This window comes from Streptopelia decaocto (genome assembly GCF_964273445.1).
Source record: "Streptopelia decaocto genome assembly, chromosome: 10".
In the NCBI taxonomy this organism is placed as follows: Eukaryota; Metazoa; Chordata; class Aves; order Columbiformes; family Columbidae; genus Streptopelia; species Streptopelia decaocto.
The window spans coordinates 12,517,387-12,539,907 of record NC_138665.1 but is presented as its reverse complement, the minus strand read 5'-3'; the positions used below and the strand labels follow the sequence as shown (position 1 = coordinate 12,539,907).

Genomic DNA, 22,521 nt, shown 5'->3' with positions numbered 1-22,521 from the left:
AAGTGAACCCTCCCACCTGAGTGGAGTCTCTGGATGCCAGTGGCATTTTTTTTACCCGCCTTTGGGTGATTTATTGTGTCTTGAGGCACTGCAGTCCTTTGAGGGAGGAATCAGCTTGAAGCCACGTGGCTCATGCTCGTGTGACAGCTCCCCAGTGCGCCTACATTTCTCTCCTAGCTTTTGGGTTGGATGTGGGTTGATACCCAGACTGCCCAGGTATAAAGAGGCCAAATGGCCTCCCCTTCTGTGGGGCCATCTTCCTTCCTGACAAGATGACAAGGAAAAGCACCATTAGTCTGGAGTCATTTCCCAGGTGAGCTCCAGAATTTCAGCAAGGGTTCGTCCTGACTCTGGACTTTGGAGATCCCCTTGGGGAAGCAGCAGATCCTACAGGCTGTTCTAGGGGGTTGAACAAGGCTAAACGAACATCGTGGGACAGGGACAGGGTTACATCAGCCATGGCAGACCCTGTGGGTTCCCCTTCCGAGCAGACTCCCCGGGCAGCTGCTGCCTGCAGGACCTGCCCTTTGCACTGACAGCACCAGGGGCTTCTGTCGGAGCCGTTCCTGCGTGCTCCGGCGGGTCCGCGAAGGACCCGGGAAACAGCTGTCTCTGCAGACAGGAACAACAAAAACAAAACAATGTTTGGGTTTAGACTCTTGTAGGAACTAAGTAAAACCTTTGATCTCAAAAGGGTTTCCTGTTTGTGGAGGAAAACTCTTGGGTCCCAGCGTGGGACCAGGAGTCAAAACAACCCCCCTGGGCACAGGGTGCACATGTAACATTTTGTGCTCTTCTTCTGTGATGCCAATGATCTTCCAGGGGACAGATTTCTTCCCTGGGTTGCACAAGACCCCGCGTGGGAGGATGTCTTGGCCACACTCACTGCTTCGGTCTGCTGGTGCCTCTGTTGTGCCTTTTGGGGCTGGAGGAGATCAGCATAGGTTTTCCCTGCGATGCTGGGAAGTCTCTTCCCTTTATTTTTCAGGAAACCTTCAGCTGCTTCTACAAACACTAAAGAAACTGAGCACAGTTTGTCAGGAGGAGTCGCAGGTTGTCCCGAGCTGGTGGTGGTGCTGATGCCTCTGTGCCAGATGCTGGTGGGACAGCAGCTGCTGGGACGTCCTCTGCCCACCCCAGCTGCAGAGCCACCCTGCAGTGCCCCTTCCCTCTGCCGGGGATAGGGGCAGGACAGAAATGCCTCTCCAGATAACGTGGGCGCCGGGTCCCGTCAGCTGCCGAGCTGCTGTGTCCATCTTTAGCCTGCTCTCCAGTTACCAGCCACCTCCCCCGGCTGCCTCCAAAGATAGACAAAGCCACCTCCCAGTGCCGGGGCTGGAAACTGGGGAAGCAGAGGGGGGGATGACGGGCAGGGGTGAGATTTATGGGATTTTTGTGGAAGGACTGAAGGACACCGTCAGTACGCCTGAGCTATGGCGCTGCTGTGCTACAACAAGGGCTGCGGGCAGAGGTTTGATCCTGAACACAACACCAAGGGTAAGTAGGTTTTTCTGCCTCGCACTGGGGTGAGCAAGACCTCATGGCACTCTCCCGGTCTGCGGCCATGGCCAGCATGCCGTGGCCTGTGCTTCCAAGCAGGGCTAAGCCGAGCCCAGGGCTGAGCTGAGCCCAGCGCGGGCAGCCCGTGTGACAGGAGCTGGCGCAGGAGCTGCCGGGTGTCACGAGTGGCTTGTGGGCAGGATTGCTCCTCCTGAAAGGTTCTGCCTGATTTTCCCTTTTCAGATTCCTGCCTGTACCACCCGGGTGCCCCCATCTTCCATGATGCCCTGAAGGTGAGTGGGGCAGGAGCCGCGGTTGCAGCTGCAGGGAGGGACCTTGTGCCCAGTGGCGTTGCCCACACCTGACTGGTTTGTCATCTCCTGGTGCCTAGGGCTGGTCTTGTTGCAAGAAACGCACAACAGACTTCTCCGAGTTCCTCTCCATAAAGGTGAGTGACCCGCCAGCTCAAATGCACCTGCTGCTCCCCTGTCCGCTCCTCCTTCCCCCTGTTCTGTCCTGTCCTCATCCCATGCCAAGGCTGTCCCCTTCGCCCTTCTGGCCAGGGATTTCCTATCTGCTTCCATGGACCCTGCAAGCAAGGGTGCTGCTCCCAAAGTGCAGGGCAGGCACTCCCAGAGAAGGGTGCTGGAAGGGATCCCCCAGCAGGATCCTGCGGGATGAACACAAATCCCCCCAGCGCCAGCACAGCTGTGAATGTCTGAGCGATCTGGGGAGGAGGCAGGAGGCAGCAGGGGCTTGTGGACATGGGGGAGACTCTTTCTGCCCTTCAGCTGCCATACTTGGGTGCAGCATCACTGAGACTTCTCTGCCATGACCCCAGTGAAGATGCTGCCCCGCTTCTTCCCTGGGAATCCCCTTGGACACAGGCCCTGCCCTGGTGCAGAGTCAGACCCCATCCCTGCAGGACACAGAGCCACCAGAGCACATAAAACTCACAGGGTTTGGGAGCAGCCGCCAGGTTAGGGAGGGCAAAGTGGGAATCAGGCTTGCCTCTGCTGCTCAGGGATGTACAAAGGGGTTTCACAGCAAGGAGAAGCCCCCTGAGCCTTTCAGCCAAGAGGGGACCTCAGACAAGCCAAAGGCCAAACCAGTAGAGGAGCTCATCATCCAAGGACCAAAATCAGCTGAGAAGATGCAGAGGGAAAGACCAAGGTGAGACAGGCTCAGCTATGTCACCGTGCTATGCCATTTTTTCTGCATGTGTTCTGCCCTGCTGCTTCCTCAGGAGAGGCAACAACACTTGAAATGCAAAGAGAAAAACCACTTGGCCTTTGCTGTTGCTGTTTCCCAGCTCAGATGAGCCAAGACGACTGCTGCCAATCAAAGTATCCAGGACTCTGGAGCAGGCACTGGAAAAACTGAACCTGTCCTCCAAGGACGAGGAACCTGAGGGCAGTTGTGCAGGTAGTGACGAGCTGATGGACGGCAGCGGGGCTGCATGTGGCAATTTCAGCATGGGGTTTTGCATGGCACGTTCAGCACTGGGTGGCGGGTGCTGCGTGCTCAGCCACCTGCAAACACGCACAGGTGTGTCCCAGGTGCACTGCAACAGGCAGCGGGGCTGCGGGGGGGCTGCGAGCAGGCGTGGGCAGCGCACGCCCCAGGTGAAGCTGTGTTGCTCTCACAGGGGGGGCGGCTGCCCAGGTGAGAGCTGGCACCACCTGCAAGAACACAGCCTGCAAGGCGGTGAGTACCCATCTTTGGTCTCATCCTTGTACAATCTGCATTGTACAGTCCTGCATTGCAGGACTGGCACGAGGGCTTGTGTCCCAGCTGCCACCAGGCATGGGAGAGGGTGCTGGCTGGGTGGGAGGTGGCAGTGCCCATCTGCTCTGTGTGCTCCTGCTCATCTCCTCTGTCACCTCCCAGCCACATTCCTGCAAGAGGCTTCCAGATTCCTCCATTGATGGTACATTTGGATTTCACTGCTGCTGACGGCTCGCAATGAAATATAGTATATATTCAGGATGTGGGCATATATGTAAAATGTATGTGGAATAATTCCCACGTGCAGTTAATTAATGCAGCACAGCCCGCTTTCTATCTTGCTCCAAGGCAACCTTGTGTAGGACCGTGGGAGGGCCGGTGTGCTTTGAAAGCAGCAGAGAGGGGAGCGAGCAGGGAGCAAAAGGCAGGAGGTGGATGAGGACATGAGACTGACACGTTCTGGGAAGGAGAGGAAGGAACAGGATGGATTAATGGCCCCTTGCACCTCAGAGTGAGTTTCTGTGGTGTCCAAACTTGCCCACTGCCCCAGTGCTGCCCAGCCCCAGGCTGGGACCAGGCTGTGTTTGGGAGAGGGCACACTGAAGGGCTGCTGCCCTGGTCGTGGGGATGACACGGGGGTCCTGGTGAAGCCCGGGCGGCTGCCCCGCCAGCTGGGAGCAGGGGCCAGTGCCAGGCTGTGACTGGGTATCGTCCCAGAGCAAGTCCTCACAGATGCTGGGCCCCATGAAAGGGTGATGTTGGGCATCGTGTTGTGCCCTGTGCAGGAACGGGCACCAACATGCGGACACCTGGATACGCCATGCCATGCTGTGTTAGAGGCACAGCCAAAAACTTTCCTCTGCTTCTCACTCCACAGATCTACCAGGGCCCTGAGAGCAACACAGAGGTTTGTACTTTCCATCCTGGAGTTCCTGTCTTTCATGAGGGGTAAGAAACAACCCTTTACCAGGGAGCAAACTGCCCCTGCTGAGGCCTGAACGTGCTGCATAGCGAGGCTGTGTGGCCTCAGCAGAACAGCCGGTGCAGCCGTGGGTGACACCCCCAGGTGACAGCTGGGCAGGGCGAGCTGTGGGTTCCAATCCCCTCTCCTCTGACACCTGGAACCCTGCTGTGGTCCCCTCTCCTGCTCCCACAGGCTCTCCCCACTCAGGTCACCCCACTCTCCCCAGGATGAAGTACTGGAGCTGCTGTGGAGTCAAAACGACGGATTTCAGTGCTTTCCTGGAGCAGCCGGGCTGCAGCAGCGGGCGGCACTGCTGGACGGTGAAGAGGGTAAGAGGGCTCTGGGCAAGGGAGACTCGTCTGAGCAAAGTGCTGTTAGCAGCACCCAAGGGCAGCTTCTTCCCTTGCTCTGCATTCATGTGGGTTTCTGCATTTAATTCTCTTAATTTTCATAATTGCTGACAGATGACTGCACGGGGTGTGAATGCCTAATCTTCACTCATCTGCTGTTTAAAATGCTGCTCCCGCATTCACAAAATGTGTCAGTTCTCACACCCCACGGGCAGATGTGCAATAGGAAGCTGAATGAGGCAGGAGCTGGCCCTGGGCATGGCGTAGACAGAACTGCAGGCTCTGCACAGGAACAGGCAGCTGAGCACAGGAAAAGCCCTGCAAAAAAAACCCCAAAGTTTTGATAGGTGACTGCAGATGGCTGAATTTGGTTTTAATGAAGCTTTCCCTCTGCAACTTCTTCCCAGGAGGGACATCATCTACGCAGTGACATGGTGGTATGGCAGGGCAATGAGGGGAAGATTCCAATTCCCAACATTGTGTATGTGTCTGTAAGTTTCCCCAGGAAAGCCTTTGGCTGGAAACAGGCTTGAGCTGGGAAAGGTGCACCAAAGTGGGCCAGGACATATCTGAAAGTGCATCATGTTCCTCTGAGTCAGCACTGCTCTGAGCAACTGCCTCTGAGCCCAGTCTGTTCTTTGTCCTAGAGCAGAAAACATACCGTGGATGTAAAGGAGGCTGCAGTGAATGAACTGTGATGTGATGCAGATGCTTCATGCTAATTGTCACCGGAGTTTGGGGCTGGGATTCCTCCTGGGGCATCTCCTTGGCTGGCAATGCTGAGGGTTGCAGGGGGTCTGTTTCCTGGTGATGCTCAGAAATGCCTAGTGGGGCCAAAGCTGCCTGTGGCATGGACAAGGTGTGGGTCCTGTGGGAGAAAGGTGAAATGGGGCCAGTTTGGGCTCATCTGGCTCCCAAATCTAGCATAGTGGCATGATCCATGTTCAGCAACAGCCCCTGCACTGCCCTCCAGACTGAGTCTCCTGACTGTGCTCAGCACCTATGAGCTCAGACACAGCAGAATTACTCTGGAACAAGAAGGGAATGTCTCTGGTCTTAACACACTCTTCTGGGGCAACCCCAAGCACAGCACAGGTGTCCCGTGTTGCATGGGACAGCCTGGCAGGGGCTGTCCCCCTTTGCACGAACCACCTCCCCTCAAAAACCTGCACAAAATGCAGGGTTTGATCTTGCTTAGCTGATGCTGACCTCAGGAGAAGGTGGAGGAGAGGTGTGAAGGAGCATCCTCCAGCACAGGCTTGCCCTCTGTTTGGGGTATGCTTGGGCTAGGTGCTGTGCCATGATGGGTTCCTCTCCCCGGCAGGACAAGAAGGCGGTGTCGTGCCGGCAGGACTGGCACCAAACCAGCAGCCAGGTGGTAGTGACAGTCTACGCCAAGAACCCCCTGCCCGCCCACAGCAGCGTGAAAGCCAACCGTACCACGGTGAGTGGGGCCGGCGGAGCTGGGCTGGGGACGCGTGTTTTCATGGCATCTCATTTTGATGAGCCAACAGGCAGGAGCTGGTCAGCTGCCTGCTGCTCTTTGATGGCCTGTTTGGTCTGTCGCTGTGGCTGGGGTTGGCACTGCCGATCTGTCCCCAAGCTGAGAGCCTGGTGGCTTCGCTGCTGCAGCAGCATCTGCCCAACCGCTCTGGCTTGGTGGCTTTCAGCCTCAGTGGGTGGCTTTTCTGGCCTTGAATCCCTCAACTGGTGGGATAGCTGAACCCAGCATGCTCTGAGGGGTGAAAAGCTTCCAGGTGCCAAAGGGATCGCCAGACCGCTACACTGGAGCCAGGACCGGCGGTGTGTCACTGGGCTGGAAGGCAGCTGCACTACCGGGGGGAAGAGCTCTGGCAGTGCTGTTCTACCCAATCAGATATTTTTCTGTTGATCTTTCAGCTTGAAGTTCACATCATTTTTGAAGGGAATAAGATTTTCCAGGCAGAACTGGACCTCTGGGGGGTAAGATCATGTTTACTTTGATTTCCCTTTTCCTATTGCAGCATGGGGCTGGGCTGCAATGCCGCAAAGCAGCCTGTGCGCTGGGAGAAGTGTTTGAAGCCCTAAGCACAGGCTCCCAGTGAGGAAAATTACTCTCTGCAGTGAGGATTCTTAGACTTCTGAAAAAGCAGCAAAATGGTTGTTGCTGCAATTTCTGCACAGTCTTTCCTGTGCACGAAGGACGAGGCAGGCTCTGACTGTATTATCGCATAGAAATACTGTGGCCCCTGGGATGCTGTCTCTTCCCTGGCTGGCACATCTGTCAAACAAACAGCCATTTCATAGTCCCACCCTGTGTGGGATTCATTGCCAGCTCTTGAAGCCTTGCGGAGAATACGGCTGTCGCAGCAGAGAGGACCCGTTTATCTCCACAGCTCCAGTTTTCTATAGCAGCAAAGGCTGATGGGGAAATAGTTTTTTTCTATTGATCTCATAGTGGTAGCACCCTCTGGGAGCCATGCCAGGACTGTGCTTGGGCTCGGTGCCCATCTGACTGCTCTGTGCCACCTGAGGCACCCTGGCTACTCTCTTTTAAACACTGCCAGAGCGCTGGCTTGCTCCCGTTGGGATCATCTGGGTGCCAGGTCACCCAGGTATGAGCATTTATAGCCACCTCTGCTAGGAAATGCCTTAGGGCCGCTTGTGAGAATGGGTGTTTTGATGGCTGTCAGTGGCTGCACTAATTGATCCTGGACTAAGAGCACAGCTGGACGTTGCTGCTGGCTCTGTGAGTGTTCTGGGTTTGTTGCTAGATTGCCCCAAAGGGTCTTTGGCCACGCGGGTCCCTGTTTCCCCCTGCAGTCCAGCTGTGCCTGCAGGCAGGCAGCCGTGTGATGCTAGAGCCTCACTCTTTCTCAGCTGCTTGCTGGCTGGGGAGGAGCAGCAAGGCTCCGGAATTTGCATGTGCATTTCTCGCTTTTATTTGTGGTGCGTGCTGCCTGCACCCGCGGGCAGCAGAGCGTGTTGTGGGTGCGCCTGTGTCTGCAGGGCTGCGCCGCAGCTGCGCGCGTGGCTGTGGCTGGCTGAGCAATCCTGAGCTCCGTGACAGCACTGCCGTGCTGCTCAGACCTGACACCGGCTTCACCCTGCTCTGTCTCCTGGCATACGAGGAGAGATCTCTCCTCTCTTCTCCTCTAGCCGGGCCCTGCTAGTAAGGGGAAGGATGAATATGTGCTGCCTGTCCTCCCCTGCCCAGCTCACTGTACCTTTCCCTCTCTCTAGGTCATTGAAATAGAGAAGAGCTTTGTGAGCATGGTCCCTACCAAAGTGGAGATCACACTTTGCAAAGCCAGCCCTGGCTCCTGGGCCAGACTGGAGCTCCCCCAAAGCCTGTCGCACCCCCGTGGCGAGCAGGACGCTGCCAATGCAGAGGAGCCCGAGACAGCGCACGAGGAGGACTCAGATGACAGCTTGAGCTGGTCAGAGGAGGAAGACGAGGAGCTGGAGATGGGAGCACCGACCAACTGACCTTCGAGCGTTTCAGCAACTGAGCAGTTCCAGCTCCTGAGCTGCCGGGGACCTTGGAACAGCTCCAGAGGAGCAGCCCCAACCCGGAGCTGCGTGCAGGCTGCAGCATGTCCTCTCCCCTGGTCAGAAGGGGCAAGTAATAAAAACCCAGAGCAAAGGTTACACTCTGAAATTTCTGATAGGCACTTAAGAAACGTCAGCAGGCTGAACCCTGCCATCTCTCCCTCCTTCTCCTGTGTCCGGCTGGGGCAGGACAACGGGAGGAGCCGCCTTACCTGCAGCGCAGCCAGCCTGGGCCGGGTTTCCTTGGGGCGGGGTGCTCTCAGGCCGGCCTTCTGCCTGACCCTGGCATTTCTGGGGGTGCAGAGCCCGGGGCAGCGGGGTGAGCTGAACTTAACCCCCCCGCCCCCCCAGCCCCTCCACGGGTGAGTGCGAGGAGTGAGATGGCGGCTGCGGGCACCATGGAAATGTCATCGCTGCCTGCGGCTCCAACGGGGACACGACGTCCTCCTCTGAAATGACCTTTACAGGCGTGAAACTGCCCGCGGGCGGGAGGTTGATACCGAGCAAGCAGCGGAACGCAAGGAGGCCGCGGAGGCGGGGGATGCCCCGGGGGTTTCGCTGTGTAACACTTCCCAGCGCTGGGAAAGGGGCCGGAAGGCGGCGCACACCATTTGCCGACTGCACTAAAATATTCCGGTATTAACACCCGGCCGCAGGGGGGACAGTCCTGCCGGTGCCGGTACCGCGCTGAGCCGCGCAGCCCCGCCCGCGCCCCGCGGCGCCCCCTGGCGGGTCCTCCGGGGGTAGGCGGCGGGGCACAGGGCGCGTGCGCGCGGCGGGCGCGGGGCGCGTGCGCGCGGCAGGAACGGACGCCGGGGTGCGGTCGGGCCGGGGGTGTCGCCGCCGCCCCGGGAGCAGCGGCCGCCGGCGGGCGCGGGAGGTGAGCGCGGGGCCGGCGGAGGCGGGCGGGGCGCGGGGCCGCTGTGCGACGGGCGGGCGGCGCCCCGGGCTCCCCGCGTGCGGCGGCGCGGCCCCCGGCGGGCCCTGCGAGGCCGTGAGGTGAACTGAGGTTCGGCGGGCGCGGGCCCGGCGGGAGCGGCCTCCGCGGGCCCCGGCACCCCGCGTGCGGACGGGTGTTTCTCCTCAGCGCTGCCGGCGGGCGGAGGCGCGGGCGGAGGCCGGGGCGGGCGGCGGGCTGGGGAGGAAGATCCCCCGCGTCCGGCCGCCGCCACCCTCCCTGTCAGCGGGGCGGCGGCCCGGGGCTGGCGCCGGCCTCTCCCGGCCGGGGCGCCGCGGCGGCCGCGGGTTCCTCCCCGGAGGAGTCGGTTCGTGCTGCCCGCGGCTCCCCGGCACACCTGCCCCGCGGGGGAAGCAGCCGGCTCCGGCGGAGGGGAGGACGAGCCTGGGAGAAGCGAGGTGATAACCCCCCAGCGGGCGGGTTGTTCCCGTTTCCGGACGCTGCGGGCGGTGGGTGACGGGGTCCCGGTTTCTGCCCGTAGGGGTGGATGTGCTCGTCGGGGACACGGAGATGCTGAAGGCGTGGGGGAAATGGGGTGTTTTGGAACAAGCTCTTCTCTGGTCCCATTTCTCGTTCAGGGGTGGGGGGGAAGCGGGAATGGCCTCGTGGGCAGGTCCTGCGCTTCCCCGTCCCGCGGCGTGCGGAGGTCGGGCCGGGCTGTTCTAAAGCCGGGCTGATGCTAATCCGCATTGGGAGGACCAGGACAAAGTTAAGGCGACCTCTGCTCCCAGTAGATATAAAAGGTTGGCATAGGATGAGGTGGCCTTTTCTAAAGTGTCTTGTTTCAGTGCTGAGAGTGAATCTTCCTTTACAGGGATATGCAAGAGTAGTCAGTCATATTTGGTCTGCTCTCTGAAAACTGCCAAACTGTTGTCTCAGAAAGAATAGAGCAAGGGAGTGTGACCTAAAATATTGTGAGTGCTGAGGGATTTCAGGTATTGTCTCATGTAGCAGCTGTTACAGAGCTCTCTTTCGTAAGCTTAACAGTTCTCTACTTGAATCCTATAAACTTCCAGTATTTTTTACATCTTGTACTGAGGAATTCCTCATTTAACCTCGAATCCTGAGAAGCAGTGCTACCTTTTATTTGTTCTGAACCTCCCTCTTTCTGATTTAATTTGATGCCCCTTTGTTGTTGTTTTGTTGTGTGTTTTTTTTTTTTTTGAAAGAACCAGTGAGTAGTCGGTGTCTGTTTACTCTTTATAAACATCTGTGAGTCCCATCATATTTATTCTGAGCTATAAAGAAACTTTAAGTGCTTTTGTTCTATATGTGTACCTTATGCTTGGAACATGTGTCCTGCGCTGGAGTGCGGTGCTCCTTGTGCCAGCATCATGAGCTGTGTGCTCTTTCTTCCAAGCTTATTTTTTAATTTTTAAAAAGCTTACATTCTCTTCTGTGTCAAAGGTAAAATACATAGCATGAAGCCTCTGGTTGGCCAGTTTGCCAGTGTTCAGCTGCACGCAAGTTTTTTGATAGAGAACTTAAGCTTATGAGGCATATTTGGTGTATTAGCTTACTATTTCCATAAAAAAGGATGCTTTTAAGTGTTCTTTACAGAGGGCTTGGAAAAACAATTAAATATGTGGTTTGCAATTAGAAAGAGGAAACTGAATATGCAGTTTGATTTGCTTACATGATGAGGCTGTAATTCTTCTGGAGTCCAAAGTGTTTTCACACAGTTTGGTATCATGTAACGATCCATACCTTTAAAAGGAGTATCTTTTTTTACTTTCCTATGGCTGTATGTGTAAATCAGATAGATTGCCAAGAGACTCCTTGCCACTGGTAACAGTGTTGTAGCTCACAAGCCACGATACAGTACAAACTGAGTGCACATTTTAACTTGTGTTTTAATAATATCTAAACTATTTGAAGACATTTTTGAAAACTGTTAATGATTGACCAGGTGCCTTCCCCCTCGCCCCCCGCTTTGCCCCTGTGAAATTTGGGAGGGAGGAGGAGAAATCAAAGAGAATAAAAAGTATGTGTGTGTTTTCTTTCTTGAGGAAGAAGCTTAGATTTTCCCAGTATACACATTGCCTTTCAAATACAACTGTGGCATTGTTATAACCTTTCTTAAAAATAAAGAAAATAAAGAGTGTTTAGAGTGGTAATGAATACCAGGTGACAAAAGATGATAGGAAATAGACTAACAATGTTTTTTCTACCTCAAATAGGAATCAAGGGTGCTTTGACTGGATTTATCATCAATTCTGTAATGTGGTTAATGCATCTCTTCACAGAACCTCATGTCTGACATACTGTCTTTTTCTCTTTTAGCCAACAGTAATGAATAAGGCCTTGCAGGAATCTATAAAAGGTAGGAAGGACATACGTTATTCACTTTCTATGAACTGTGATAGCCAGGAACTCTGCAAGTTGCTTGTATCACTCACGAGGTGTCTAGTAGATCTGGGTACAGAACCCTGCACTCTCAGCTCCTGGTCTTCCACTTTTACTGTGCTCACCCTTGAAGTGCATCAAGGTTGTTTATGTTTGAATAAATTGTGAAGGGTACCTGTCTTGATGAATCCATGCTTCTGCATGTGGCTGCAGGAGGAAAATTAAGTTTAATACTCTGCAGCTTTTGATTATGGCAGGGCACCTGTTGTATTGATATACTGGGGATTCAGATATCTAGTGAAGTCCTAGTTTTTAGTTCCTGTATGGCTGCAGCTGCATTGTGGTGTAGTGTTGTTTCATAGCTGTGCAGCTGTTTCACAAGTTTGTTTCTGTTGCCCTTTGGAAATAGTTATTATCCAATAAATATAACTTTGGATTAATAGAATTTAACGTCATCAATATTTGGTCACTAATATTGTTGCTCTCCTATAACATTTGGCCTATGAGTGCTTGTAGTAAGAGTGTTGATATACTGAGGTTTTGTCATTGAGGTGCCCGAATACCTCATGCAGATCACTTTGTTTTCTACTTTTCTACTGTGGTTCCCTAAGAAATACTGCTTATGTGGTAAAGCTTATGTGTGTTTCAAGTGTGAAGAAAAAAAAAAATCTTTAGATCGATAAACTAATTTCAGCCTAATTTGACAGGAGTGGAGGTTTCTATAACATTATATGGAAGGTTTTGAGTGGTTTCTTGTGTTTCTTTGAAACAGCTTTTTGTGCCAAAAGGGATAAGGCATTTCTAGCATTCACACTAAAGGAACAACCAGTGAGAACTGCATTCTTGTGAGGCATCAGTAATATGTGCATGGGAGCTGAACTTCCAGGCCCAGTTCTGCAGAAAGTGAGCTTCCTTGATTCTGCTGTTCTTGTGGAGCTCTGGGCTGTGGAATGTGTGATTCCTGTTGTACTGCTGAAATCTGGTTTGGCTTGTTGATTTTTTTTTTCTTTCCCTCCTGTGCTGCCACTGAGGCTGTTGCTGTGTGTTTTGTTTCTCTTTCAGGTAAATGGGAGGACAGAAAGTGGTGCGAAAACTTTGAAAGGCACTGAGAAGTCCAAGTAGGTCATTCATTGCTGAAGGGTATTAGGGATGAGATCTCCTATTTAACTTTTTACTCTTTTCTTGGCATGCATTCTGAAAGTCTGGCACTTGTCCATTCATTTGGCGCTTGCCTAAAACAATGGCGAGTAAGCTGAGCTGTTGTGGAATAGTAACACAGTCTTGATTAAATTGCTGAGGGCCTCCTTCTCTTCCCTGTCAGATTGGGTGGCTAAGCTGCACACTTGAAGAATATTTTAACTCCTTTGCATGTGTGAGGATGGTAGAATATACTTAGAACTGCCTTATCCACCCAGTTCATTGTTGAAAGTTCCTGCTGGGCTTCATGTATCAGGCAGACAGAGTGAATAATTTCTGATCTTGTTTTTGTTACTGAAAGATGAGCAATTAAGTGATTTAGATTTCTTAACTTCTGCTTGGTCCTGATAAAGCAGTATCAAACTTTTAAGCCTGCAAAACAGGGAGGGATTGATCAAAGCTGATGGCTGAACAGAAGGACACAGCTTAGTATAGGTGATTTCATCGGAACTGCTGGTGTTTTCTGCTCATTTTTGGCCAAACGGGGCCCTGTCCAGCTGGAAAGAAATGGGGAAGACCTGACAGACCCTGTGAAAAGGAGTTTATCAAAGACCAATATCAAAGCTAAAATCCACCTAACAAAGGGGCATCTGGTGTTAACGTAGCAAGGGCAAAGATATATCCTGCTAAGGAGTAGTTCCTCTGCCAATAATTTTTTGAAGTGCAGGAAGTACAAAAAGCATAAATCTGGAAAGCCATGGAAGAATTCAGGTTCATATTTTGCCACTGTTTTCTCCCTTCTCTCAGCAGACAAGGAACTTTCCTTCAGAACTATTAAGGGGAATATCTAGAATTTTTTTCTCTCCCACAAAAAATTTGGATGCAAGATGAAGTTATTCTTGATTTCCCTTATGATAGCTTTGTGGGGAGGTGCAATCCATGTAGTGAATTTCCTCAGCAAATGACTGGTTGAGTTATGGGAGAGCAAGCTGTCCATGTTAGTGATACCAGAAAATACGTAATTAGGTCAGAACAGGAGCAGCAGCTCTCCAGACAATGTCTCGACATGTCGACTGAAATCTTGCACATTCCAAAGGCAGTGCCAGGTGTGCAGGCAGCGAAGGCAGATGCAGCATCTTCTGGGAAGGAAGCTAACCCACTCAGGAATGCCAGTTTTCTAATTCAAAGGCACTGATGGACAAGATAGAAATAATCTCATTTACATATTTTTGCACAACACTCCTTTGTGGGGTGGTTGGTTTTTGTGTGGTGATTTTTAAGTTCTTTGAAAATTATTCCTTTTCTGCTGTAACTGCTAGAACTTTCTATGTTCTGAAGATCTTCTACCTTAAATGTAATGAAGATCCTTTCCCTGGCAGGACTAAGCAAAGCGAATCACCTCTCGCTACTTTGGACTTTCTGTTCACTCCTTTCTCTTGCTGAGTAAATTTTAAACTTGGCTTTGAAGCTTGTGCCCAGCTTTCAGTTTCTGAATTCTAAGTCTTGTTTTTGATGTGTTGATGTGTCGGTCTATATTTTTCTCTTTTTCAGTTCTTATTACCTGTTGTACGTGGAGTTTTTCTCTCTAAAGTTTTCCCCCAAAATTCTTTTGAAGCTCACAAAAAACCCCTCAAACAAACCCTAAACCAATTTTCCCTCTCTCAGTAATGTTTGTTGGTAATTTTGGTTTCGGAGTATGTTTTTCTTCAGCATACATTTGTATTCAAATAGCATGCATTGCCAAGTTCAATGGTGCTTGAGAAATAAAAATAATTTTCCATGCAAATTTGAACCCCAGCTTCTTGCTATCTTATGAGTGTTTTATTGCCAGGCAAATTGTTTACAAGAAAAAGTAAATAGAGACTTTATACATTTTGAACAAAGCCATATGTGGATTTAATAGAAAAGGCCTGATGGAGGTAATATTGTTTGCTTGGTTGTGGCTTAAATTAAAAAAAAACAAAACAAAACAAAACAAAGCAAACCTTTGTGTTTCATATGTAATTTTTTAACCGAATTACACCTGCTTACAACATACAGGTTTCTGGAGTATAGGAGCTTCTTTCTACTTTTTTGTGATTGGTTTCTCTAAATTTTGTGGTTTGGTGCTAAATAATGTGTATCCTGGTGTTTGTTTTTCTGTATTGCATATGGCACACGTGATTTTTTTTTAGTTAAGACAACTTAACTTTAGAAGAGCCCTGTGGAGAAGCATATTTAAAAGCCTATAAGCTCTTTAATTTTATCTGTGTAGTTTGTACTTAGCCTGAAGCTTTGTCATGTTTGCATGGAGTTACTTCCTATTGCAAATGTTGCTCTTCTAAAATGCAAGCCAGAGTCAGGTCATTCAAGATATTAATTTTGTGAAAAAGCATTCATGTTCCAGGCTTTTCTGTTGCCTTACTACTGTTCTCTGAACTCAAATATCTCATGACCTCTTAAATAAAGCCCCAAGAAAATAATCCTTGGGTAGCGCGCTTTCATTAGAAATCTTAAATCAGTTTGAACGAAACTATACTAGCTGCTGATGCTATGCAACATTTGTGGCTTTGTAGTATACCAATATATGAAATTGCTTGGATTGTATTACAGCATTGGTGTGATGACCCTCCAGATAGTGGTGCCTGGTGGGTGCAGGTAGGGGTGCAATTCTGGGATACCCATTTTTCTGTGAAAAGATGGAAATGCACAGAGGTGCAAACCCCTGGGGGAGCTTGTGGTTTGTGTTTTAAAGAGAGATCTGTTTCCAAGTCTTTGCAATTTGCTTATTTTAGAAACTAGGAACTAGGCATACAAAAGGCTTTGTGTATTTTATTCTCCACAAGACTTCTGTTGCTATAGTTGAGTTTTTATTGTATGTATCCAACTGACTTCGTTCTGCCATCTTTGTGACGTTGCTTGTTATTGACTGATCAAAACAGCGGTCTGTTGCATTGGTAGTTCATTTGGAAAAAACCTTTTGCTCTGGAACTGTTGGTCACCACTCAGGCTTCTGGCACAGCATCTTCTAGTACTTCAGCAGTCTGAAGTAAATGCAGGAATAAACTTTAAAACCTGCTCTCTGTGCTGCAATCCAGTGAAACTTGGGCGGCAATAGCTGGTGCTCCTCCCCTGTGATTCATTCACCGTGTGCTACCGCTGGCTTGGTTGTACCAACACAGTTGATTGTGGTACTGCATGGTAAACTGGGTGAAACAGCTCCTCACTCTTTTCGCAGTGTGTGGTCACAGCTGAGGAGGTGGTGCGCTGCCTGGGTGGGAAGGGGAAACGGGATTTGGAAAGGCTCGAAGACAGCTCTGCTGCTGGAGACAGCATGGCAGCATCTCAGAGCAGATAGTGATCCGTCCTACAGGGACAGCAGCAGAGACAAGGATGGGGAGTTACGGTTGTGTCTTCAGCTAGAACAGTGTTATGGTATTAAAATAACATCTCCTCTGTCACTGCTTGTAGCACATAGACCCTTTGTATTCAGAAATACTATGCTGTATGCTGCAAGTAACAGTGTTTCACCTCTATTGATAATATAATGCTAAAAATGTTTAATTTGTAATGTTTTAAATAATTTTATATTAAAAGTAGTTTCACGTTTGGGGTTTGCAAAATGCAAGATGTGGTTTTAAGCCTCTTATTTGATGTAACTTACTAATTTCCCCCCAGCCCTGTTAAATGAAAATCTTGGTGCAACTGTTCTGAAATAATATAAGCAGTCCTGCTGTCAGCTTTTGCTGCTCAGTGCTGTTCTTGGTTTTACTGAATACCTTTACAATATGCAGTTGCATATATATCTCTCTTTACGTTTGACTGGAGCCTTGAAATGGGATGACTCATTTTTTTGATGTTTGATGAAACTCACGTGTGTGCTTTTCTGCCAAAGCTCAAAAGTACTTGCCAGATTTCATTTCAAGTGATTCATGTTGCTTTAGAAATGTAATTCCTGCCATTTTCAAAAGGGGTAAGCTGTTTCTGCATCTTCCTCCTGCTTGATTTCCTCCAAATTCTTCCCCTCCAATGTCCTGCTGGGTCTTTCTAGAGTAAGGTTTCTGCCCTGCTTCCCGCCATAGATGGGTTTACAATAGTGTACATGTACATACATTGCTACTTCCTTAAGCACTGTATGTTGTAGCGACCACAGTCGATATCCCTCGAGTTGCCTGTTTCAGATTTGTGCCGAAGCTTCAGGTAGTCTGTTTCACTTAGTACAGAAAAATCATGTGCCCCCAGTGGGAAGACACAGTGTGTGGATACAGAGAAAGACTTTGTCAATAAGGAGAAAGCTGAGACTTAAATGGTAATGAGATGTTGATTTGTGTGAATGGTCTTGAAGAGGAAGTTGGGGAGAGGGGGTTTCTCGACTTCTGATAAATTCTTCACTCTTGCTCATTTTCATATGTTCCCTTTGCTATTTTGATGGTGTTGGAGCTGTGATCTTTCTGGAATATGCAATATAATTCCTCCCACTATTTGTTTCTTTTGTTTGAAGCAGTTAATTTGCTGCTGGTTGCAAGCTGAGGATTACTGATAGTACCTCAAAGGCATTTGGGTGAGAAGGCAGATGCAAGTTCCTTCTTGTTCAGGCTAGCAGTGGAAACTCCAGCATACAACAAATGTACAACAAACGATGCTTGTGGTTGTTCCATGCTATTTTCAAAGTTCTTGCTGTTCATGTGATGAAAGTTTAGAATTAACTGAGTTTTAGGCTGTATCCATTTGATTGTCAAACCTACTGTTTGCATACCAGGAAGGGGGTAGGGAAGCCTTTAAGTGTCAGATATCTCCTGTAACAATTCCCCAGTCTGCCTAGGAAGGCTGTTAGTTGCTGATCTTTTACAACATGTATTTTTCTAATGCCCAGTATAAGCTTGCTTTATTGTAGCTCAAGCCTATTAAGTTCTGCTTGTTCTTTCTCTGATTAGTGAGAATAATCTGTTCTTGGCTTCTTTAGAAAAATTCTTTATGTATTCTAATACTGGGTACTATGGCTAGTTACATTTCAAAGAACAGCTTTTCTTGTATGTGCTACTTTCTGAACCTTTCATCCGGTCCTCTAAATAATGCAGTTTCGTGATGTCTGATCCCGAGTTGAGCGAATTATTATAGTACACAGTAGCAGTGCAGCCCAGTAGTGGGCATCCCGGTTTATTTTATAATTTTTGGACCTTTCTTTGTGGTAAACTGTTTAGGCAGTAGACTATGTAGACAAGAAGCTTGAATCTTGGAGGGGCGTGTGTGTGAATGCAGCAGAGTATCTTGTTACTAGGTCTGAGGTCACGATGCCTTTCCACTTGCAGGTACCTCTAAGGACTTGTCCCTTTGCTTGTGGGAAACGGGCAGTAAGGCAAGACTGTGTGAATTCGCCTAATTTGTACTTACATGGTTGGAATGCAGCCAGTTGTCACTAAGCTCTCAACTCATTGCATCTCCATTTCACTATTGTCTTTCTGGCCTGTGAGCTCTTTCGTAATGGCTTCTGAGACACTTAGCTGTGATAAGAATTGTTAGCAATATTAAAAACACTTGCTAAAGCTTATCTTTAAAATGGTTATCCTTGAGTGTGCTTTTCCTAACATTTTTCCTTGCTTTATGCAGGACCTTGTTGCTGGGTGAAGAATGCAGACTATAAAGTGCGTAGTTGTTGGAGATGGCGCTGTGGGAAAAACTTGTCTCCTCATCAGCTATACCACCAATGCCTTCCCAGAAGAATACATCCCTACCGTGTTTGACAACTACAGTGCCCAAATGACTGTTGATGGGCGGACAGTTAGCCTGAATCTCTGGGACACTGCAGGCCAGGAGGAGTACGACCGCCTGCGCACACTCTCGTATCCTCAAACCAATGTGTTCGTCATCTGTTTTTCCATTGGTTGCCCCTCTTCCTATGCAAATGTGAGGCACAAATGGCATCCCGAAGTTTCTCATCACTGTCCAAATGTTCCCATTCTTTTAGTGGGCACAAAGAGAGACTTGAGAAATGACCTGGAAACGGTTAAAAAGTTGAAAGAGCAAAGCTTGGCTCCCACTACCCCGCAGCAGGGGACTTCACTGGCTAAACAAATTGGAGCAGTCAAATATTTGGAGTGCTCAGCATTGAATCAGGAGGGTGTTCGGGAGGTGTTTGCTGAAGCTGTGCGTGCAGTTCTGTATCCTGTGACAAAGAAGAACACAAGAAAATGTGTCTTATTGTAGTTACCTCGGGGGATGGATGTTCGAAGTTGAATGGAGGGTTCTTTAATTAGTTAAATTGAAGATTTGCATCTTGCACTAACAGCTCTAAGCAGAAATGGTTTATGCAATGAATATTCTTGCAGTCTTATTGCTTCAGGGAAACTGAAACAGAACACACCTTTTTATTTTTCCAACTGAGAGGTCAAATATCTACTTTATTTCTAAAGTTCCAGTCTCCAGCTTCTCCAGGGATCACTTGGCTTCTGTCCTTATTTAGTGGAGGAAAATAAAAGGGACTTCTTTGAAGCCAGATTTCTTTACTAGATAGCCATCAGTTACTAGATTTGCTGAAAAGCACGAATTCTGATAACTTTGCTTTATGTGTAACTGCTGCTTTTCCTATCCCTTATTTACTGATTGAATTTATTTTAGAGACAGAAGTCTGGCTGTCCAGTTGCTTTGTCAATTTAAAGCTTGAAAACTATTTGTTTACATGCAAAAATGCCTGAAATATTCCTGAGATTCACCTTATAGTGAACTGTGATCACTTAGATGAAGAGTTAAGGTAAGGCATGCTTAATGCAATAAGCAAGGCCCAGGGAACACGTTTGGTGATTTTATTAGTAGAAGCAGGAGCTGATTTCTCCTAATGTAAGGAACTTAGGATAATGGCGACTCACTCAAATGAGTGATTTTCATGCTTTTTGAGAGGTGGAAGAGTAGTTTACATGCGAATCTTCCATAATATTCTAAAATGAGTTTTTATTTCACTCTCTTAAGACACTTTGCACCCTGAGAATAAAGTTAAGTTACCTTTTTGGACTGAGGTAGTTGGGATGACATTTCTCAAAATGAGATTTTCAGTGTGATCCTTTTGAATCCCAGAGACCTGATAGCAGTCCATTTGCTCTTGAGAAATTAAGTGCTTCATTTCTTAGTGTTCTTGGGGCTACCACCTGAGATTTTTGTGGCAAATTCCTTTGTTGTTTTTCTAGGAGAACACTGGCAGAAAATTTGGAGCTCTATTTACAGGAACCAGGAACCCACATTTCTTCCTGGCAGCTCACTGATGGTTTCAGTTAAATTCGTAATCGTTAGCCAGTCACTGGATAGGTTTACCTGGACAGTTTTCTCCTCACTAGTAGGTGGTCAGTTATTATAAACTAGTTTAACTGAAGTTCTATTTGTGTACTTTTTAGCTTTTTTTTAGCAGCTCTAGTGAGTGGCAGCTGGTTTTATTTTCAGGATGTGCACTGTTCTTTCTGTGTGATTCTGGGACCAGCTGAGGAGTGAGTGCATGAAACCTTCCTTAGACTTAACCTTCCAGCTTGGTGGTATGAAAGCAGCTTGCTTCAAAGATACTTTGTGTGAAACCAATGGTGCTGGACTGCGCTTTGTTGTCTCAAGTTGACAGTGCTGTCTTTGTCCGGATGCAGCCTCAATTGGTAATTCAGAACTTGCTCTCCTGTGATTCCCACACATGCAAATCTGTACTGGTGTATATCCTGGGCAGAAAAAAGGCGCCTCATTTTAGCAAGATAAGAGAAAATGCATCAACAAGGTTATTAGGGATCTTGTGTTAATTTGACCTTGTTTTACGTGATACAGGCAAAAATACCAGGTGGACAGAAACACTGGTATTTGTGCCTTAATTCCCCTCTTTGAAGAGGATGTGCCTTTCTTTAGCTGGTGTAACTGATGCTGACACTAACTGCAATTTTTGTATATCTGAGGTATGCTTGTACTGATACTGCTTCAGCAAACTGCAGCCCATAGATTATAGCAGTTAATCCAAATACTGGTATATGTGACTAGTGAACCCAACACCAAGTTCCAAGCGTTGCCTGACCACAGGCAACACCAAAACACCTGCTATGCCTGATGTTTGCAGAAGCATAGAGACTTGGCGTATTTTTCTTCACCAAGTGCCATTGCCTGGAGTGTCTTTGTGTCTCTTGCACTCACAGAAGTGCTGTTCCAGATGTGGCTCCAGCCGCAGCTGTGAGGGTGCAGGAGTAACCTCTGCTAACCACATTCTGCCTTTACTTCAGCAGTCGGCCTTCAGCGTGGGCTTGACTTGCAGGCGGCAATTAACTCTGTGCCTTGTAATTCAAGATTATTTTCTGTAGGTAAATTTCAGTAACCAAGTCAATAGAGTTTAAAAGGTTTAAAATGTATTTATTTAAGCCAGAGCACATGTCTGTTCTTTAATGCTAGTCAGGCCTAAATCAACTGTGTAGTTACCCTGGTGCAAGCCCGTAACCTTTGCTTACTTCAGAGATGTACTTTAAAAAGTTTATGATATGTTTGAACTGCTCTTAAATAGATTTTTAATTTCAACAACAGGCACCTCCTTTTTTTTTTTTTTTCTACATACATTTGCGATTTTGTACTGAAGCTACTACTGTTTTAAGAAGTTTTTACTTTTTTACATGCTGAAATCTTTGAAGTTCTGCATCCTTTGTGGTTATTCCTAACTGGATTACAATAATTTTGTGGAGAAGAAATCCTGTGAGTGTTATTGCACACACCCACCCTGTAGGCTTGCACAGCAGCCATCCTGATGTTGACTGGAAGACAGTATGGTGAGATAAAATCCAACTACTTAATTGATTTATTTGAATTGATTACATTATGCTAGAACACTTTACCCCATCTAGATTACTTAAGAAATGGATTGCACAACAGTACTGAGGAGAGTAGCATGATGATGATGAAAATGAGCAGAAAGTGAACTTTGAACACCACCAAAACTTTTTACTGAGTTCAGAGTACCTCATTAGTAGTCGTTTAGTTGCCTCGTGTTTCTGTCCTTGCCGCCGGCAGTACCGTCCCGCCGCTGGCAGCTGGTTTCCTCCGGCCGCGGCTTTTCAGGAGAATGAGCCTTGGGCGCGCACGGAGCCAACGAGATTTTCTATTCAGCGGCGTTCCCAGTCCGCGATCTTCCTGCCTTTTTATTTTCCCCTGTAATTCTTGGTGCATTTTATTGCGAGTAATCCAATGCTTCAGTCTACAATCCATTCTGTTCCTCCCACGTGTGTGTTGTTTGTTTTTTTTTACTGTGGGCAGGTAGCAAATACAGACTTCACACGATCCCTTGGCTGGATTTTGTCTGTTTTTGGGAAATCGGAAAACCAGGGTTAAGCTGCGTGGGTTTCCCGAACCGTTGGAGGTTTCTTGGTTCATTACTGAATAGAAACGCAGCGTGTATGTCTTAATTCACAGATGAGACTCTCTATGAAGAGATGGATTGTAATCTTCCAGTTTATGAATGATTTCTGAAATACTTCAGTGTTTTTTTTTAAATACAGCTGAAGCCACCCACAGGGAGTGGATCGGTTCAGGAATTCTGTGTCCAAAGGATGTTACAAGGCGTGCTTAGATGTAGAAGTGCTTTCTCCAGTTTACAGCTGTAGCTGTTTCTATGGAATTTAAACTGAAAAGCCTGGCCGTGCCTTGGCTGAGCGCTAAGCCCGGCTCTGTAGAACCTCGGTGCTGTTGGGCTGTCGCCGGGACACGGGTGGGTCTTACAGGGGTCCCGGTCCCGGGGGCTGTTGGGAGCCCAAGACTCTTAAGTGTGGTACTGATACATACACTGGCAACTTGATTTTTATACTATAATTTGTATTACAGCTAACAGTTTTAAAGGATTTTTTTTTTTTTAATTATGCGGAATTAAGTTGTAATAAACCTTTCCTCATCTCTCTGGCTCTCATATTAACTCGCCAAGCTGTTTGTAACGCACCTGTTCTAAACGTAGTTCTTTCCTGTGGAAAGCCCGGACCCCGTTTCTCAAACGCAATAAAACGATTTTTCGGTGAACGCCGCCGCCTCCGCGCTTCTTT

At 48.6% G+C, this 22,521-nt stretch overlaps 2 protein-coding genes across 3 annotated transcripts; both read left to right on the top strand.

Moving 5' to 3' along the window:
• The first annotated feature begins 1,036 nt into the window (after positions 1-1,036).
• On the top strand, positions 1,037-8,158 carry ITGB1BP2 (integrin subunit beta 1 binding protein 2). The gene is made up of 11 exons (XM_082061735.1): positions 1,037-1,497; positions 1,744-1,793; positions 1,892-1,948; positions 2,525-2,673; positions 2,813-2,925; positions 3,149-3,207; positions 4,106-4,176; positions 4,419-4,521; positions 5,867-5,986; positions 6,442-6,504; positions 7,765-8,158. Exons 1-11 carry the CDS (start codon positions 1,434-1,436, stop codon positions 8,008-8,010), a joined length of 1,095 nt encoding a protein of 364 aa, XP_081917861.1. The 5' UTR covers positions 1,037-1,433; the 3' UTR covers positions 8,011-8,158.
• A 687-nt stretch (positions 8,159-8,845) lies between these two features.
• Positions 8,846-22,498, top strand: LOC309444082 (rho-related GTP-binding protein RhoG-like). Of its 2 annotated transcripts, XM_082061624.1 has the most exons (4): positions 8,846-8,953; positions 11,315-11,354; positions 12,440-12,495; positions 18,101-22,498. In XM_082061624.1, the coding sequence occupies exon 4, from the start codon at positions 18,122-18,124 to the stop codon at positions 18,695-18,697; it is 576 nt and encodes a 191-aa protein (XP_081917750.1). In that variant the 5' UTR covers positions 8,846-8,953; positions 11,315-11,354; positions 12,440-12,495; positions 18,101-18,121; the 3' UTR covers positions 18,698-22,498. The 2 variants fall into 2 exon arrangements, with proteins under 2 accessions (XP_081917750.1, XP_081917751.1); XM_082061625.1 differs by lacking the exon at positions 12,440-12,495.
• The last annotated feature ends 23 nt before the right edge of the window (positions 22,499-22,521 follow it).